This window comes from Empidonax traillii, unplaced genomic scaffold (assembly GCF_003031625.1).
Source record: "Empidonax traillii isolate 1590-97213 ecotype Southwest subspecies unplaced genomic scaffold, ASM303162v1 scaffold3:size4013460, whole genome shotgun sequence".
NCBI lineage: Eukaryota > Metazoa > Chordata > Aves > Passeriformes > Tyrannidae > Empidonax > Empidonax traillii.
In genome coordinates this window covers 519,986-539,262 of record NW_020955196.1, presented here as the reverse complement: position 1 = coordinate 539,262, position 19,277 = coordinate 519,986, and the positions used below count along the sequence as shown (strand labels likewise).

General features: G+C 40.3%; 1 protein-coding gene across 1 annotated transcript; it reads right to left on the bottom strand.

Annotated features, from left to right (window-relative positions):
* Nucleotides 1-431: 431 nt before the first annotated feature.
* Nucleotides 432-17,202, bottom strand: FEM1C (fem-1 homolog C). Its single transcript, XM_027905732.1, has 3 exons — nucleotides 17,163-17,202; nucleotides 15,896-16,625; nucleotides 432-3,316 (listed from the first exon to the last, which is right to left on the bottom strand). Exons 2-3 carry the CDS (start codon nucleotides 16,437-16,439, stop codon nucleotides 2,007-2,009), a joined length of 1,854 nt encoding a protein of 617 aa, XP_027761533.1. The 5' UTR covers nucleotides 16,440-16,625; nucleotides 17,163-17,202; the 3' UTR covers nucleotides 432-2,006.
* Between the last annotated feature and the right edge of the window lie 2,075 nt (nucleotides 17,203-19,277).

Here is a 19,277-nt window from a genome sequence, read left to right as displayed (position 1 = left end):
GTGTAGATGTGGCACTTAAGGACAGGTTTAGTGCTGAGCTTGGCAGTGCTGGGTTAAGGGCTGGACTCAATGATCTTAAAGGTTTTTCTTCCAACTTACGATTCTTGTAATTTTATACAATGTAGACACAGCAAGGGACAAACAGATGAAAATTGCTTGAAAATAGCAAGTCTTATAGTGGCAATACACAAACAGCACTGCTTTGAACACATCTTTGCTTAAAAATATCCCCATAATTTTCCTAAGAATGGCTAAGCTGGTAGGCACCATGCTGTACACTGACAGAAATGCCAAAACAGACCAAAAGCGTGGAAGTACTATTCTTATATGCTCCCAACACACATTCTTCCTCAACTTAAATGACAAAAATATTCCAACACCAACTTAAAAAGTAAACATTAAGTACTAAAAAGACCCTCCTAATCTAAGTAATTTGGATTCTAAATATCTTTCTCTAAAACGACTTGTCAAATTTCTGGAGTAAGAACCCCATAGATACACTTACTGCCCACCACTGAGATGAAACATTAAGTCAAAAATATCCAATATGCTAGACCACTAAAGTTGCAAGTAAACTGTATCCTACCCAGCAGAAATTATTTTCACTTTAAGACATTTGCAGGGCTAATGTGCCATAATAAATCCTACTAATAATCAACAGTAAAGTGCTGAATTATATTAATTACCTGAATCGCACTCACGTTTATGATCTTCATTTATAGACTTATCAAGTCAAAAGAGCCCTTTCTGTTGTAGAAGCTAAGCTGTTGTGCAAATATTATAAAAATAGGTACTTTAATTAGGAGCTATATACACAACAGAACTTCCGCTTTTGTTAAGTAGAGCTGACATAGTAGAGATGAAAAATCCATGCAAGTATTTATAAAGATACTTAAAAAGAAGAAAAAAGGACACTGCTATAGAACTTCCAATACCCTGGCAGGCAGCCACTTACTATACTAGATGATGTCTAGATCTGGACTGATAAGCATCATGCCACAAACATGCTTTAGTTTCTTCTGTAGATTTGCAGATTTTAAAGTACAGCATATATTTGAACTATTTCTCATTAAAGTGTATCATTAAGGTTTAAGGTTAAACTCTGAGCAAACTTCACATCTAGTCACATAACCAGCATAAGCAAGACATTAGTGCAAAGGGGAAGGTGTCAGTTGTACACAATGAGGACTCTTCCCCCAGCTGCACGATGCAATAGAACAATTTTCAGATTTAAAGTTCAAGTGGACTACAGTCAGAAAAAGCAAGATTTTCTTTTCCCAAATTTAGGATAAATTTCCAGAGGAACAAGATGAAAGCAACCTCAGTTACAGCAGTCAAAGAAGTCAAACCCAAGTTTAGAGAGCTGATAAATAACTCCAAAATTCACCATGCTATGAAGACAGCATTCTCAAAAGAGTTCCAAACGAACTGCAAAACAAAATTGGCATTTAAGTTGAAATTGGCCAAGTGCTGCATAGAAATATGCTCACACACAACAGTCATGTTTAAGCCAGTGCATAGAGAAGATAAAAGCACTTATGGTAGTTGCAAATGTTAACAAGTCCATACAACTTGTACAGTTTAGCAATGAGTCCATAGAAAAAGAAGAGAGTAAGAGTAGAAATGCTCAAGCAAAACCAAAAAAAGATGACCTTCCAACTGTATAAAATCCACATGACAGTTATAGTAGAAAGACATCAGTGGAAAATACTCGACTCAGTCCCAAAACACCCAACAGGCAAATAAGACCAGAAAAGACAAGCCTTTGGCAGACAATTTGAAAGTCTAAATATGGCATTACATTTCTAAATCATCCACAAAATATATTATATGGCATATTCATATTAAATACTGCGTAACCAACTCTGCAGATCTGATGCTAACAACACTTTAGCCAATGAGAGCAAAATGGAGCAAGCTAAGGGAACGCTGGTGTATCACAGCAGTGCTCAAGGAAAATATCACCAAGTCGTGCTTCAAAAACAGTGCTCTGGGACACCACACTATCATCTATGAAGCAAAACAAAGTTCTCTAGTTTTTCAGGGATGTGCCCTGCATAAGATATGTTATGATTCACTATTACACGAGCAGCAAGACACTGTAAAGTAGTATGATTTATGGGCTGGATTAAATTTTTTGCTATTTCCTTCTCATCCAGCAAATCACTAGCAGTTTGTTTATGTGAGTTTGTGGCATCAAAATGTGAACCAGACTTGATGAGAAGATTCATGATGTCTGGATGGTTGTTCAGTGCAGCGATGTGTAATGGACTGTTGTTATCAGAGTCTCTGACATTTACATCAGCACCACATTCCACCAGGATAGCAGTAACTTGTAGAGAGGGGAATTTACAAACAGGGTAGCGACCAACACATGTAGTATTGTTGTCAACGGCAAGGTGAAGTGGACTGAAGTTATTCTTCCCTCTAGGCTGAAGTTTAAGAAACTTGTAGATGGTCTGTTTCTTAAAATGCTCCTGTTCTGAGCTGCAAGGTACTTTCTCCAACAAACAAATCAAATGCAAAATGATGGAAAGGGCTTTGTTCAGCTGTGTTGGATCGGGAAGACACTGGGTTTGTTTCATGGCCCGTTCTATTTCAAGAACACTTTTGCACAGTATACCCATTAGATCATCAAACGTGACAGTAGTGCCTAGCAGGCCTTTTGCCCTATCCTGAAGCATGAAGGAGAAAAGTTCAGCAAATGACAGCAAACTGCTGGCTGTCATAGGGCTCAGCGGATCAAGGTTGCTCTGTTGCATGTCCAAAGCATATTTCCATAAGTTGATGCAACGCTTGAAGTTTCCAGAGTCTGCATAGACAGCACCTCTGTATCTAATATAGTAGGATGTGTCTGGGTGAGAAGGGCCAAGAATACGTTCTCTAATTAATAATGCCTGCATTCTCATTTCATCAGGATCTGCAATAAGATTTTCTAGCTCTTCTGAGCTGTTTACCTCTTTAGCATAATCATATGCCATAATTAGTGTTTGTGGCACAGGTTTGCTCAGGATGTTAGTCCTATCACTGTATCTCATTTCCATAGCTCGCTTCCAGTATTTCAAAGCACCAAGCAGATCTCTCTTTTTGTCCACGAATGTTGCTCCTAGAAGTTCCAGTGCATTTATGCGCTCAGCCTTACTAGTCTGTACATGTTGGGTCAGAAAGTCCACGATATTTGTGTGGCCTGTAACACTGGCTGACAGAAGGGGAGTCATTCCATAACCATCCTTTTCCATTTTAGCACAATACTTGAGAAGCATCTTCATGATCTCCAAACTTCCAGATTCAGCACAGTCATGTAACGCTGTATTTCCTGCAAGAGAAGAAGCAAGATTACACAAATCATAATCAAGTTATAGTCCAAACCCCATCATTCTAATAGTTAAAAAAAAGTTCAAAAAAAATCAAACATTACTAGTTTTAAAATAACTTTTTCCACATCTGTGGAAGTTATAAAAATCAAAACGCTTGATATTATGGCCTGAAAGAATTTAGCAAGTTTTAAAAACTGCAAAACCCAACCAGAATTAAAATGCAAGTCTCCACTACATAAAAGCACAGGAGTAGGAATTCCACTGCAAAGTCAAGCAAATGGGAAATCAATATGGTTGAACAGGGAACTCCTCATGCTGCTCAAGAGGAAAAACAAATTGTATTGTCTCAGGAAGTAAGGTCAGGCTTTGCAGGAATTTGACAGAGCTGTAGTTGATATAAGCAGGGACAAGACACAAAAGGCCAAAGCTCAATGAGTATTGAAACTGGCCCACACTGTGTAAGACAAGAAGAAGGGTTTTAAAAGTACATTAGTAGCAAGAGGAGGTCTAAACAAAACATTAGACTGATACATGTTGAAGATGGTCATCTGATTATTAAGGGTGAAGTAAAGTGGAGACATTCTTTGCTTTATTTTGCCTCAGTCTTATGTAACACACACGGACCATCCCCTGCCCGGTCCCTGGCTTCAGAAGATGACTGTGGGAACAGACTTCCCATTTGTCTGGACACTTCTTAAGGACTGTGTCAGCTGAATGCTCACAAGCCCATGGGACCTTATGGGATTCACCTCAGAGTACCGAAGAAGCTGGGGGATGATATGGCAGGACCCACCCCTCATCAGCTACCAAAGGTCTTGGGAGCCCGGGGAGGTCCCCACTGACTGGGAGCCAGATGTTACTTAATTTTATAGAAAGGGCAAGAGGGATGTCCCAGGAACCTACAGATGTATTAGTCTAACCTCAGTACTTGGACAAATCATGGAGCAGATCACATTGAATGCTACTTTAGAAAAGCATCTAAAGGACTATGCAATTATCAGACACCATCAACACAGATTCACAAAGGAAAAGCCCTGTTTTAACTAATCTGATATGCTTCTAGGATAAAGTCATCCACCCAGCAAATGGAGGGAAGGTAGTGGATGTAAGTTTTTTGCATTTTAGTGAGGCTTTTGATAATGTCCCTCACAGCATCTGCCTGCGCAAGCTGTCCAGCTGTGGAATGAGTAGGTTCATGGTGCACTGGGTGAAGAACTGTCTGAACGGCAGAGCTCCAAGGATTGTAGTCGATGGGGCTACAGCTGGCTGGAAACAGGTCACCAGAGGTGCTCCTCAGGGATCAGTTCTAGGGCTGTGCTGTTCAGTATATTTGCCAATGACCTGGAAGCAGGAGTCAAATGCACTATTAGTGAGCCTGATGATGATTCCAAACTGGGAAGTGCTGCTGCCTCTTCCATGGGAAAAGAGGATCCAGGATCTGGATAGTTTGGTGCACTGAGCAATCGTCAGTGGCACTAATTGAACAAGTGCAAATGCTGGACTCTGCACCTGGGATTTAGTAACACCAGGCACAAATATAAATTGGGAGAGGAGAGGCTGCAGATCAACCCTGCAGAAAGGGTCCTTGGGGATCACTATGAGTCACCGTGTGCCTGGAGAAACCCCATCCTGCGGAGCATCAAACACAGCACACACAGCTGTCCAAGGAGGTGATTATCCTGCTGTTTTCAGCATTGGCACAGCCCCACCTTGAGCAATGTGAGCAGTTCTGGGCCCCACAATTTAAGAAGGATGTGAAGGTCCCTCAATGTGCCCAGAGCTCAAAGTTGTGCCAGGGGACCTTGAGGCTTGACATGAGGAACCTTCTTTGCTGAGAGGTGATCAAACAGTGGGACAGGCTTCCTCCAGAGTTGGTTAATGCTCCAAACCTGTCAGTGTCACTGCTCTTGGTTAATGTCCTTTGTAATTTGGTAAAATTTTTGCTTCAACAAAAACTGGTCAGGCAGTTGGACTAGATCATTGTAGGTCCCTTCCAACTAGAATAACCTATTCTGTAAGGCATTTTGTAACTGCTTTCAAATATAAAACAGAAACTTAAGCTGGCTATTTTCACACTGCTTTACTTTTCCCTCATCCCTTGTTAGATTTCCCTCCCTCTCTATCTCCAGCAACAATTATAAAATACTGACATGCACATGAAAATTAAAGCTGGGACAACCCAATATTGGCTTTGTTTTCATCTACCCTACACCTCTTCCTCTCTCCACCTGCCAACCCTTTTATATGCATATTTTGAAGCAATGATTCTATATAGACAATGCAATCCACCACACCAGACCTTTCATCTCAGCTGGGACCTTTGAGACTGCCAGTATATTCAAAGGGAGCAGGATATTTTTTCAAGGGCATCTATATACCCAGACAAACTATTCTTAATGCTTTCTTAGGTCTTTATCCTGAACTCCCATCTTAATAATTCTGCTCTTGTAGTTAGGATTCCCAGAGCTAAGAAAAACACGCCCTCAACACACAACATGCAGCCACCTATCTTACAAGTAACTTATCATTTATATGAAGATTCTTTTTCATTAGCATGACATTGTACAGTCTTTTATTTAATGGCATTCCAGTTCCAACACCATGTGAAGAAATTTCTAGTTAGCACTAGTGCTACCTATTTGAAAACTCTATTTACAGAAAATTAGAGAGCAAGTATTGGACATCCCAGTTGAATATCCAACTAATAGCCCTCAACTATATTAAAAGTTTGCTAAACTTCAGATACCAGCATTTCAATGGAGGAGAATAAAAAGATGGAGATTAACTCTCAATATAACAAAGTCTACTATGTAGTTGACTGCTTTTAAAACCACACGGTTTACATCTACCTTGTTCTTTATATTATACATACTACAGACACAGGCATAGAAACTTTTCAGCTTCACGCAAAATTAATTAACAGAAGATTCATGTTAAAATCTGCCCTCCAACCCCATTAAGATTTCCTACATCATTAGGCCTGCAAATTCCAGTTAACTGCCCATCCGATCATCACCTTCTGTTACGCTGTCAGCAAGTTTCCACATTCACAAATGAGAACCTAATTTTCTAAGGGTTCGCTGCCCATTCCTACTAATCAGATTTGGCTTTGAAAAGCTGAGATAGACAAGTTTCAGGAAACTTCCTTATTTGCATTTTTCGTAGGCTTTTTTTTTAATGCCAACGAGAGAGATTTACAGTGTGCTTTGCCATTGTATTTCTAGTCTCCAACAGAACTAACGTGGGTTAGGAAAGAAAGCAATAGAAATCTTCAGCTCATGTGAGGGATAAGTGTATTTGTATAGTCCACTGATCTCAACAGCTTCTATTTATCTTCTTACACTTTCAATTTTTTTCCTCACTCTGATCTCTAGAATGCATGGTTCACTTTTCATTCTAGAGCATCAGCTAATGAAATGCTAGTCAAAAGCATGCTTGAGATCTGACTTAAAAGCCTGACATTGTACATAAATAAGTTAAAACTAAAATGAAGGTACAGTCTTTACAATAATACATTTTTTCTGTCAAGAATGTATAGTTTACAGCGGCCTGAATATGATAAATTGAAAAGCAAAACATTTCAAATTAGTACATATATATGCATATAAGAAAAAAGGTTTCATACTTATTAAGTACACTTCAGAAATAGAAAATGTGTTCCATTTTCAATTATAAGAACTTGATGCAGATCTATACAAATAATTTTGACATCTTCTAGCTTTTACAAATGGGATTTCATAGTACACTTACCTCCTTTCTAATAAGACACAGTAAGAGTACATAAAGTTGAAGGAAAAGAAACCACAAAAGCAAAATTCAGAAATACCTGCTCAAACCATAATGACTATACTCTGAATTCTACACCCACTTGTCACCAGCAGATTGAGACACCTTAAATCCACAATCTAGACCTATATTCTGTGTTTTGAATTAGCAGATTGTCACACTGCGGCTTGCTTTTATCTTCTGTTGGCAAAGCCGTCGAGAAAAGAAAATGTTCACCTAATGCTTTGCAAGTTTTGGTATGCAGAAGTATGTAGGGACTAAAAGACTTTAGTTTAGATGATTATTTTCTAATGGGTACCAGGCATTTTGCCTTGGTTTCCTCACTAGTATCCAAATCATCCACTCATCACTCCTTCTCCCCTAAGCTTTCAGTTCCTAAAACTTCACACGTATACTGGTCGCCTACTTCTTCCTCAGACAGGTTTGTTGACCATCTGAAAATGAACTCAGCACATTTTAAGGCCTCCTTATTGCTCTCAATTCCTGTAACCAGAAAACCAGCAATAAGAGAATATGCAGTTATCCAGGACAAACTGAATCTCAATCCAGGCTCAGCAGAAATCAAAATTTAGCTGACACACTAATCAAATTCACACAAAAATACATAAAAGTTATTTTCAAAAGCCTACGACTTAGGTTTAGCAGGCTTTTGTAAATATAGCTCAGCTATCAACATATTTTTCCTGATATTTTAAGTGCAGGATTGAAAAATTTAAAGAAAAATATCAGATTGCTTTACGAACTGAAAGTGACCTTAACTTGCAAAATATTATTTTCCTGAAAGATTTCTGAATAGTGGCCAATGATTTCACTATCATTTACTAACAAGTAAGCAGAGGAAGACAACCCAACATGAAGTGGCACCTGAAATTATCTGTTAGATCAACATTCATAAAGCTGAATCTAGTTCACGCAACAGAAAGTGATTTTTAATCCTTGTAATACCTCAGGCAATTTTTACCATCAACAGAGAGCATTAAGTCAATTTTAAGTCTGGCCACACTACAATCTCTATCAAAATTTTCAATTGCAGAAACAGAGATTTAACCAAATTTAAGTGGATTAAGAGCTGGTGAATTTGGCATGCATAGTTTATCAACTATAATTTCCTCAGTCCTTATCACACATTACAGATCAGAAAACTGTCAATACCTCAATATTGAGAAGGACACAACATTTACATTCCTAAGACAGGAAAGTGTCAAATGCAGACAAATATACAAACTTAACAACACACATGCATTTTAAGTGTTCTTGCTAGTCTAGTTAAAATGCAACTACAGGAGTCAATCCAGAACTAAAGACTGGCTGGTTGCTCAGATCAGCTGCAATTCTGTAGTTATTGGTGAAGGTAAAACCACAGGCACCTGGCTGAGCCACCAGTTAACTCAGGCACTTCAGGGTGTATTCAAGTCTATCCACTATCCCCCACAGCAGAGCTCTAAAACACTGGAGTTGGCACCTGTTTCCTACCTTCAAGTCAGTATTTTGAGGTATTTAAGAAGTCATAACATAAAAGCATTTTAAAGACAAATAAGCCAAAAGGTATTAGTAGCACTGAATTTCTCACCATTGCTTAACAACCATTAACAAATTTTGCCAGCTTGGAGAACAGGATCAATGCCAGCTATTCATATTACATACAGCAGATCCATCACTATATGACCGAAAAAAATCCACACAAAATAAGCTTGGCCATTGTCTGGGTAAATTCAATCCAACAGTCTGTATGCTGTTAATTTGCAATGCAGCTATCTAGAACATGTGGAAATATGTTCAGGACTCCAAAGAATTTCACTACTCTGCCCAACTGGATGTCCTCAAAGTAATTTAGTTTTTTCATTCATATTACAATTAAGTTTAAACAGCTGTTACTGACAGCTTATCAGAAGTAGTGTTATTTTTTAGTTTTTTATACTGTAGCAGCCCTTAGAGTTAAAATAACCACAGCTGATATTAATCCATATGCAAATTAATAACACAAGGCCAACACAACTAATTTTTAGAGGCTGCACCTCACCTAAGTTTGACTGGATGGTACAGGTACAGCAGTGGGAAGAATATATTTTAAGAAACACAAGTTCCCATAGAAAAGTGTGGACAGATAGTTGAGAGCTGCCAACTTAAAAAAAAAAAAAAAAAGAAAAACCACCACAAAAAAAAACCCCAAAACCAACCAACCAAACAAGAAAAACAAAAACAACAACCTAAACCCCAATCTTAAGAAAGAGTAACATTACCAGCCATCTACACCTAGCAAGTATCAAGTTATATGTGAGGAAGAACTTGAAAGAAAACATGGCAGTGGCCCTAATATCTAATTCAAAGACTAAGTTCCATACATTGGCCAGGAGTGGAACAGTTCAAATAGGTATGGCAAATCAACCACTATTCTGTCAATTAACTCATCCATTTCAAAACACTGTACTGTCTATACTGACAGTTGTAAGCTGTTGAACACAGTAGTTAATGCTGAAATCAGTAATTAATGAAAGTTTTGTAACATTATTTCTTCAGTAACAATCTAAAAATCAGTATTATACCTACTGCTGTTTAAAGAAGGAAAAAAGCTGAAAATAAGCAAAAGTAATTTGAAAGTCATTCTCTTTGATAAGAAGACACATATAAAGGTGCCGGCCAAATTTAGAGTATTTTTTAAAGGTGAGAATGATTATTTCAAAGTAGGTTTCCTGTAGTCTTTTCAACCCAATTTTAGTTGCAAAATGACCTGCAGGAATTTAATCACATATCAGAGACAATTAATATCATGACAACATGAAGGGCTCCTCCTTGCCCAGACACAAAACTGGAGCAGAGATATTTTGGTAGTCCTGATACTTCTCTGCTAGACAGTGTCACTGTACTGTGTTGCTGATACTGCTTATAAACTGTTTCTATGGGTATAAAACTTTATCATTTACACTACCCAATAACTTTATCTAATTAGAAACAGCAAAAAGAAACAGAATAACCCCACCTCTAGTCCTTCCAAATCTCAAACACCAATTCAGGAAAATATATGGTCAGTTGGCACCATAGCTTCATATTTTATTCTGATGTTAACAGTAGTCCTTTAAAAGTGGTTACGAACATTACAGAAACACTTCACCTATCACAGAACTAATTCTCTAACCATCCTATGTCTCCGCACTTACTGGACTGGGGGGTGGGCATTCAAATTCACAATGAGGACAGGTCTTTCTATGTCAGAAGAAAGTAATTCCCAAAATAGACTGGTAGCTTGTGATGGGAGTGAAAGAAAATGAAGCCATGACACAGAAAGTGATTTGCTTTGATTTGCAACCAATTAAGTGCATCCACTTCCTAGCAGTAACAAAATGCTTGATCAAACTTCCATATGATAAAACTTACACTAAAATTTAACACCAATCTGATTTCATATCCAAGATCATTACACATAAGAGAAAAAAACCTTTGATTTACATGACTGAGCAGTGTGTAAAATTAACCACATGGATATATTCTTGCATCCTTACAGATGAATCAACCACTTTCATAAAGTGAAATTGTTTGACTTAAGTGAATGTAACATTCATTTTTTTTCCTATCAGAGAACTTAAGAGTAATTCAGTCTTCCAAGCATTTTACTGACTAAAAAATTCTAAGTATTGCTAGATGCACACACACATGGACAGTACACAAGAAAATTGTTATACATTCCTACACTTAGTAAAAATGGCAAAAAATCCCTAAAAGTATATCTTTCCTTTTAGAAGAAATTAAAGCAAAAATCAAGTTAAAAAGTAAGTAATTCAGTAAAAAATGCAAAGAACTGCTAATCTCAACAATTTATTTTAGTCTAGTTTCCATATACTGTAATGGAATAATTCCTGTCTTGATCACCAAAGTACTTCAGGAGAACAAGATTACCAATTACTAAATTAATAACAGTGTGATGTTAATAATTTCATTTCAACATAAGCTTCTTTTAGTTGAAATTCAAGAATTTATTCCCTTAAATGTATCTTTTTATTTTACAGACATTCCTACTGAAGTTCAGTTTCCACACAGTGTCAAAAACAAAATATCTATAAAACGCAGTGCACCTACCAAAAAATAAAAAAAAAAAGCAGCCCCCCAAAAAACAACACAGCACACTTTTAGAGCAAGGGTTTCCCTCATAGGGAGGGAAAAAAAAAAAAACAGCAACAACTAACAAAACAAACAAGCAAAAATAAAACCCAAGGGGCTTTGGTTTGGTCCTTTTTGCTCCCCCACCTCACCTTGCCCTGTCACCAATAAATCCATGAATCTTGGCAAGCAGACAAGACAAGCAACCTCAGAAGAGAACAAACCTGTCAAAACTCCTTAATGTTTACTGCAAGAGAAAATTAATTATTTTTAACACATACTAAACCATAGTGATCACAAAGGAAAAAGCATGCCTCTCTATAATCCCCCTCTTTCTGGGTCTGCTGAGTTTGAAAAGGATTTTTTCCCTTACCAGCAGATTTCATTGTTACACTTTCCAGTAGGCCATATAAACAACAATACTGAAATAGCACTAGCCCTTGATAAAGTACTACCACACATATAACCTTGATACAGTACCCATAGAGACAGAGGTCTGTATGCTTCTGTACTTTCCAAAATGAGGAAGCAAAGGCAACAAGCCTTGTTTTCCATCTTATTTTACAAAGCTATTGTAATCAAACACTGTGCCAGTGGAATTTAGGAATTATAATATTATTTTCAATTTTTAAAATGCAATCAAACGCTCCTGTGCAGATCCCAAGAGATATCTAATAGAGTGCCTAGTCCAGCAGTTCTTATTAGACTTTCTAATACTCAGAAGGAGAAAAAAAAAAATCAGTCTTTTGGCTAACTTACAAGTCTGATAACTACAGAAGAAGGGCAGAGTTAGTGAAGACTACTCACAAAACCACAAAGATCACCTTGAAGAGACCATATAACAAGCATCTGAGGAATGGAAAGACTTATTCATAAAAAATATCTGCCTTTGAAGCAGGTATTTTGAAAAAGAGTCACTGCGCCATTGCATTCAGTTCATCCTGGCTATCAGCACATGTGTACTTAATCTACAATTTAACACATTAATTTCTGCAATAATGGATATTCATTCCCTTCCTTTCTGCAAGTCTGGCGGAAGAGGACAAAGCATAACACGAATTATCAAAATACACAGTGCAAATTTTCAAAACGCGAGACTTTAACTGTCATGTCTGGAGTTAAAACAGAAGTATAATCCAATAGAAACAGTCTTCATGAAAAATAATTTTATTCAGGCATTTATATGAAATATTGTATTTTAAATAAAAAATCCAACAAATGCAGCTCCAAAGAGCCCAAATCTGTAATCTGGAGGCCCTAAACCCACTTGTATTAAGGGTGTAAGCATTTCCCTTCCTATACGCCACCAAATGAAGACCGTGCACAGAAACACATCAGTGAAACACTGTATTAGAAAATCAAGGGGTCTGTTCTGAAGGTAACTGTAATGGAGCACCACCCTAACAACAAATCACTGGCAGGCTTTGCAATGCAGCAGAACATAAATCTGCATGCAGCCATCACACAACGACCTCCTCACCTGGTGCAGAGGGAGCAGAAAGCTCTGCTTCACTTGAGCTGTACTTCTAGGGCTCTGCCTTCTCCTGAGGAAAGTCGGGTTCCTGCTACTCTAACATTATCCACACCATTCCTCCTTTTAGGAACAGCATAAAACCTCGCCACCTGAGATATTAATATGCGCAAGCAAAACTTATTAAGCTTTCTTATTTTTAATCTTCAGCTTCTTAAACCAGTACACTAGGGAAAGCTAGAAATTAGGAATAAAATGGTAAATTAACTATGTAAAGCATTGTTTCACATCTAAAGATACCTTTGCAGTTTTCCCCAATTATTAAATAAAAAATCCCACCCACTCTTCTTACCCCGTGGTATCAGTTTGTCCCCATGGCTTATACTGTTTATGTAAACTAAAACATTTTTGAAAAAACCCTTTGCTTACACTGTGGCCTATGCGCTACACAGAAGTTTGGGGACACTGTGAAACCTCAGATTTGCGAAACGAAGACAACTAAAGGCTCGTACTTTCAATTCAAAACCACTGGCCACCTTTCACAGTAGAGCACTCATCTACCCCAAACACCTGATAACCTCTGCATTCTGAATTTCCATAGTGCTAAATGGGATTCTGCCTGGATTTTAGAATCAGTATTTCACCTTCCATCTCCTCTTTTACACATTTAGATGTGTGTGAACTTACCTATTTTCTCTAATATCAAAGTATTTGTATTTTTCCCTGGAACTGCCAACACTTCAAAACATTTTTATATTTACATTTTCCTGGGTTTTAAAATGTGTATTAAATTCTACTTTGCAATACAAAAATCCAGTGGAAAGTCACAAGAAACAGTTCAAGTAATTTTTATCCTGTCCCACCCCATGCTGCGCAGTAATCTCCCACAATAGTACCTCTACTGAAGTTACATAGTTCTTCTCTTCTGAGGAGAATTGCAATTTTAAATGCAACAAAATCTGAAGTAGTTAAAAGCTTTTTACATCTTTCACAGAACAAAGGGCTTCTCTATACATGGCCCAAGAGGGGGCCTACTAAAAAGATCTCACATACAAGGGCAGCAACAACTTCCACTACTGAAGAGCAGAGCACTCAGGCGCTCTGTATGTTCCTGCTAAGAGCCCAGACACACTTGTCAGCTGTTTAGGAAGGGGTAGAAACTGAAAGTTATACAAACACTCTGTGAGGTGGAACGGGACAATATAAAATGAATCCTGTTCCATCCATTTTAAAGTTAATGGCATTCCTGCATACAAAACTGAGAAGGTTACCTGCTGAGTCTCAGACACTGCAATGCCCCTACTGTCACAATCCTAGAGCCTACCAATTTTCCTCAGTTCTTCTGCCTTTCCACAGATGACTTTCACTTTCAGGATTCACAGTACTTGCTTGCTTGCTTGACTTCACCACTGCTTAACTTCAGAGATCAGACTTCTTTAATACACCAAAAAGTACGCTCCAGTCCTACCAGAGGGGATTTCCACATACTTACTGACAGACATCCATTTGTACACGTGGCAGTTCAAAGTATAAAATGAGTTTTAATGAGCTAAACCATATCCAATCCAACTTTAATTATGGATCAGTTATATACCTTAAGAACCTCAGCTTGTGTGCCTAGGTGCAAGTCACACAGAAATTAAAGGAAGCAGCAAGAGAAAGGAATTAAGATAATAGTTGCCAGCACTAAGAAAATCCTCAGGAATGTGTGGCTGCCACTCAGTTAGTTAAACAAAGACAAAAAATGCTAATGTACTAATAAAGTGAACAAAAAGGACGGGTAAGGCAAAGCCTACTCCACCAACACAAAATGAGGGAGGAAAAGAACTGCAGAATTACGTCTTTTTTCTCTGTTACATCAAATATTTAACAGAACTGTTCTGTTCATACCTATTGTATAAAGGGATAGATTTAAAAGTAAACCCCAAGTTTTTAGTTGTTTACACACTTTATACTTAGCTTACTATTCTGAGAACACTGTTTAGAAAAATGACATTTTTATCTTACCACAAGTTCATGATGATTCATAAGCAACCTCAAATCCTTACAAAGTAAGATTTATTTTGCTCTGCCCACCTCTATGACAAATCTGTAGTTTAGCTTTCTTCACATTAAACCCACATATCTGCATGATTTGCTGAAAAACCACATATTTAACCAAGCAGTTTTTCCAAAGATTACTCTCATAGTTGGTGTTTACCAATAATAATAATCTAGTCACACAATAATCTAGACACTATTTTAACAGAAATAACTGTAAGTTACAGTATACTATTACAAATGTAATTAGCTTTAAACAGGCTGTAGCAGTATTATGCTACAAAAAAGGCTGTTACTGATTAGTAATATATATACATACATATACAAAACCCCAAAACCTGCTGAAATATAATCCCGGGCCAGTGAGCTAAAACATTAACTGTAATTTGCAGTAACTGGTGTGCTTTTCAGGCAAATATCACACCCAAATGCAAGTCTGAGATGTAATAAAAACCCCAGTATTCAAGCCAAGAAATCCAACTTATGCTCACATCAAAAAAACCCAGAAATCTTCATTTTGAGTGGTAACACCAGGACTAGTGAAAACACGGGCAATTCTGAGATCCATGCGCCACTGGAAGTTCTTCTGTTGAGATCACAGTCACCTGCAGCTTCATTTCTTTAAACCTATGGCGTGTTTTTGTTTACCCACACTGAAAAGGTCAAAAACTACTCAATAGTTTGGAGGGAGAAGGTAAAAAGCAAAGTTGTTATTCATTTTTCCAATGTAGAAAGAAATTTTTCACCTTGATGCATATTTCCTTGTATTACCCTTACTGGCACAGGTCAGTTTTACATACAGCCTTATGCTTTGTCAAGAAGTAGTATGAAAACCAAGAATACACACTCCTATATTTGAGTATGTTGCTACACCAACCTACTACAAAGACGAGTTCTCAGCAAGTTTATTAGCTTCTAACACATGCATAAACATGACATTTCATATGACTAAGTCTTTTTAAGAATTACGGGCTTAAGATTAAAATTTATCAGTTTAAAGTGAAATTTTATAACCCATGTTAACAAAAGAGTCCATTGAAAAAAGAAAGGGGAAACAAAAGTAACTACACTTTCTCTCTTACTCTTCCATTTTATGAAAGTAGAATATTTTTGCATGTCAGCCTCATGAAGAAGTAAATGTGGACCTCTACCGCTATTCACCACAACAAAAGTGAAGAAACTAACTTACCTTTAACACTTTTTCTGTTAACATCAGCTCCTTTTTCAAGTAAATACTGAGCAATTTCTTTGTGGCCTTTGTAACATGAGATCATCAAGCAGGTATGCCCGTGACGGTTTGATACTTCCAGGTCTGCTTTGTGCTCCACAAGGTACTTCACTATTTCCAGGTGACCATCAAAACAGGCGGCTCTGAGTGGCGTCGAATTTGTCAGGGTCGTGTTGTTGACGGATGCACCGTGATCCAACAGACACTGAACCACCTTCAGGTGGCCAGCAGCCGACGCTGCCCACAGCGGTGGAGCCCCCTCGATGGTCTCACCATCAAAATTCACCGAACCACCAACTTCTATGGACGCAGAGCAATGGTCCAACAGGTACTCCACCATGTCGAGGTGACCGTAGCGGGCTGCCATCAGAAGTGGTGTGGCACCATTGGTTTTCTCTGACATCAGTTGGGCCACTTCTTCCCTTGTTTTGCTTGCCAGTAGCTTGGAAAGGAGCCGCAGCTTGCCATCACGAGCTGCGTTGAAGACTGCTGTCTTTAGATCCATTTAGTCTGTACCTCTCAGCTTCCTGAAGGATACACGTCTGCCTTTTTCAGAGTCAAGAGCTTAATGGAAGCGCTCAGCCCAAAGAGAACGTCCCCAGCTTCTTCTCAGATCAGTCTCATCTCGGTGGGACAACATGGAGACTCCAAACAGGGTCCCGACGAAGCGCAGGCTTTGCTTATCATAAATCTGCAGAAGGAACAACTCTCAATGTTTTCACCTCCTATTTGGCAAACAAGTAGCCGCATTGTGTTTTCCAGCAGCTATACCCAAACAAGTCGCTGTTGTGGCGCGCCAGCGTCCAGCTGCATTCCATGGGACTCCTGGCCGCGCGGTGGCCCCTGAGGAAATCTACTGGGGGGAGGAAGCCGATCCTACCAGCGTGTTATCCACACCAGTCACAGAACGATCCTCGTCCCCCTTCATAGCGCTCCGAGCCGCCCCCCCCGGCTCGACTCGGAGCGCACCCCGAGCGCAGAGCCCCCCGCTTCCGCCGGGAGCCCTAAGGACACGCACCCCCAGGAGAGAGCCGAGCGAGGAAGGCGCCAGAGGGGCTCCGGCAGAGCCGCGAGAGGGGGAGAGAGTCCGAGCCCGCCGCCCCCCCTCACGGCCGCCCCCGGTGCGCCCAGAGCCCGCCGGCCCCCTCCCTCTCTCCCTCACGGCACCCAGCCCGCCCCGCTCTCCTCTTCGGAGCCGGCCAGAAAGGGGGACCAAACCGCAGGTTACCTTCCCGGGGCGCTCCGGGCCGGCTGCTGCTCCCGCCGCCCTCAAACAGCCGCGCCCGCCACCGCCGCCCGCGCTCGCCGCTGCGCCTCCATGACAGCCTGGCCCCGCCCCCCGTGCCCGCCCCGCGTCGCGCAGCCCCGCCGCCGCCAATCGGTGCAAGGCGCGGGCGCACGCCAGCCAATCACAGCGCTGCCGGGGGCGGGACTACGCCGCCGCTGGAGGGCGGCGGGGGGGCTCAGGGGGCGCGGGCGGGCGGCCGCCAGGGGGCGCCGGGGAGCGCTCACGCTCCGCTGGGGCGCGGGGGGCGTGAGGGCAGGGGGCGAGCTCAGCTGGGACGGACAGGAGTGCACCTGGTGGGGGAGTGAGAGAGAGAGTGTGTGTGAGTGTGTATGTGTGAGAGTGTGTGTGTGTGTGTGTGTCTGTGTCTGTGTCTGTGCTCTAGGTATATACGGTACTGTGCCCGGTTCTGGACTCCTCAGGACAGGACAGACAAGGAGCTACTGGAGAGGGCCCAGCAGAGGCCTCAAAGATGGTCAGGGGTCTGAGGCATCTCCCTTGTGAGGAGAGACTGCTGGAGCTGGGCCTGTTCAGTCTCAAAAAGAGAAGACAGAGGGGATTTCATCAATACATACAAATATCTCCAAGGCAGGTGCCAGGAGGATGGTGCCAGACCCTTTTGCTGCCCCGTGACAGGACAAGGAGCAACGGCCATAAACTTTAACATGAGGGAGAACTTTACACTGAGAGTGGCAGAGCACTGGAACAAGCTGCCCAGGGAAGTCGTGGAGCTTCTCTCTGGAGACATTCAAAACCCACCTGTACCAATTCCTGTGTCACCTGCTCCAGGTGACCCTACCTTGGCAGGGAGGTTGGACTGGGTGATCTCCAGAGATCCCTTCCAGCACTAACAATTTTGTGGTTCTATGATTGTGTATATATATGCTTCATTAATTAATAAATTTTGGGTTAAATGTCCAATTTTTGCAGCACAGAGGATGCTCTGGCCCTGGACGTTGTTGCTGTTTGCTGCAAAATTTGCTTTTCTTGATTGACATTGCAAATGGCTTGCTAAAGGCTTAGCACTGGATGTTGGCTTTATTCCTATGATAATAGAAAGGGAGAAAGATTTTAAAAGAGCAGAAAAATTTCTGTCACAACAAAGCATGTTACCTACAGGCCTCAGAAAGGAAGAACACCACATACAGAAACAAACTCAAAGAAGGACCATGAGCATTAATGGGCAGTAATTTGGACATCAGTTTGAAAAAGAATCTAGTGTTCTTCTTACTCCAAAAGGGGGGGGGGTCAGAAGTGAGCAAGAGAGAGAACAGTTCAATTTGCAGTTTTTAAAAGCAATATATCACAGCCTAGGTGGCCCTTCGTCCCTTTGAACCCTGTGCTGGCAAGATGGTGCATAGGCTGCTGATTGTTCTGTCTGCAACCCTCAGAAGCAGAAAGATCAAAAGACAACAGTTGGGAATTTAGAGAAAAACAATTCAAAATTCTTAAGCAGCCGATGGTATTAATTTATGGAGAGAGATTAGAAGATGTAACTGTGTGTAAATGCTAAATTAGAAGTAAGTGGGGGTAAGAAAAAAAGAGAACTTTTTCAAGAGATGTGAGTGGAATGGAGGAATCCTTTTAAGAGCTTTACAAGCTGTAGTCAACAGCAATTGGGAAGAAAATGAACAGAGGAAAAGGCATACTTATCATCAAAAATAAGATAGGCTCTGTCAAACCAGAAAAATAATTTTAAAATTGCAGGAGCAAACTGATAGAGTCATGATGGGGTGTGCAAATTCTATCACATGTAAATAAGGTACAATAGGGAACAGTTCTGTGCCAGAGGGAACATGGAGAGATACCAGAGACCTTCCCCCTTCAATCTGTGGCATTTTCAGGTCAGGCAGCACCAATGGACCTGCAAACTACATCGCAGTAGACACAGTAATGCTTCTATGGATGTCAAACAGATTGTCCTCACTCCTTCCCAGCTCTGAATTAGGCTAAGACCTGGGAGAGGGTCCTGGGGAGGAAAGGTGGTTAGGTAGGCCAGAGGGGAATAGGAATGGCTTCTGCTGAGACCTAGAGTAATGGCCAGTCTTCGCGAACGAA

Bases quoted from the DNA above. Each gene is read 5' to 3' on its own strand.
- FEM1C (XM_027905732.1), bottom strand. From the start codon at position 16,439: ATGGATCTAAAGACAGCAGTCTTCAACGCAGCTCGTGATGGCAAGCTG. The intron at 3,317-15,895 runs GTAAGTTAGTTT...CTTCTCTTGCAG, and splicing joins TAACAGAAAAAGTGTTAAAG to GAAATACAGCGTTACATGAC.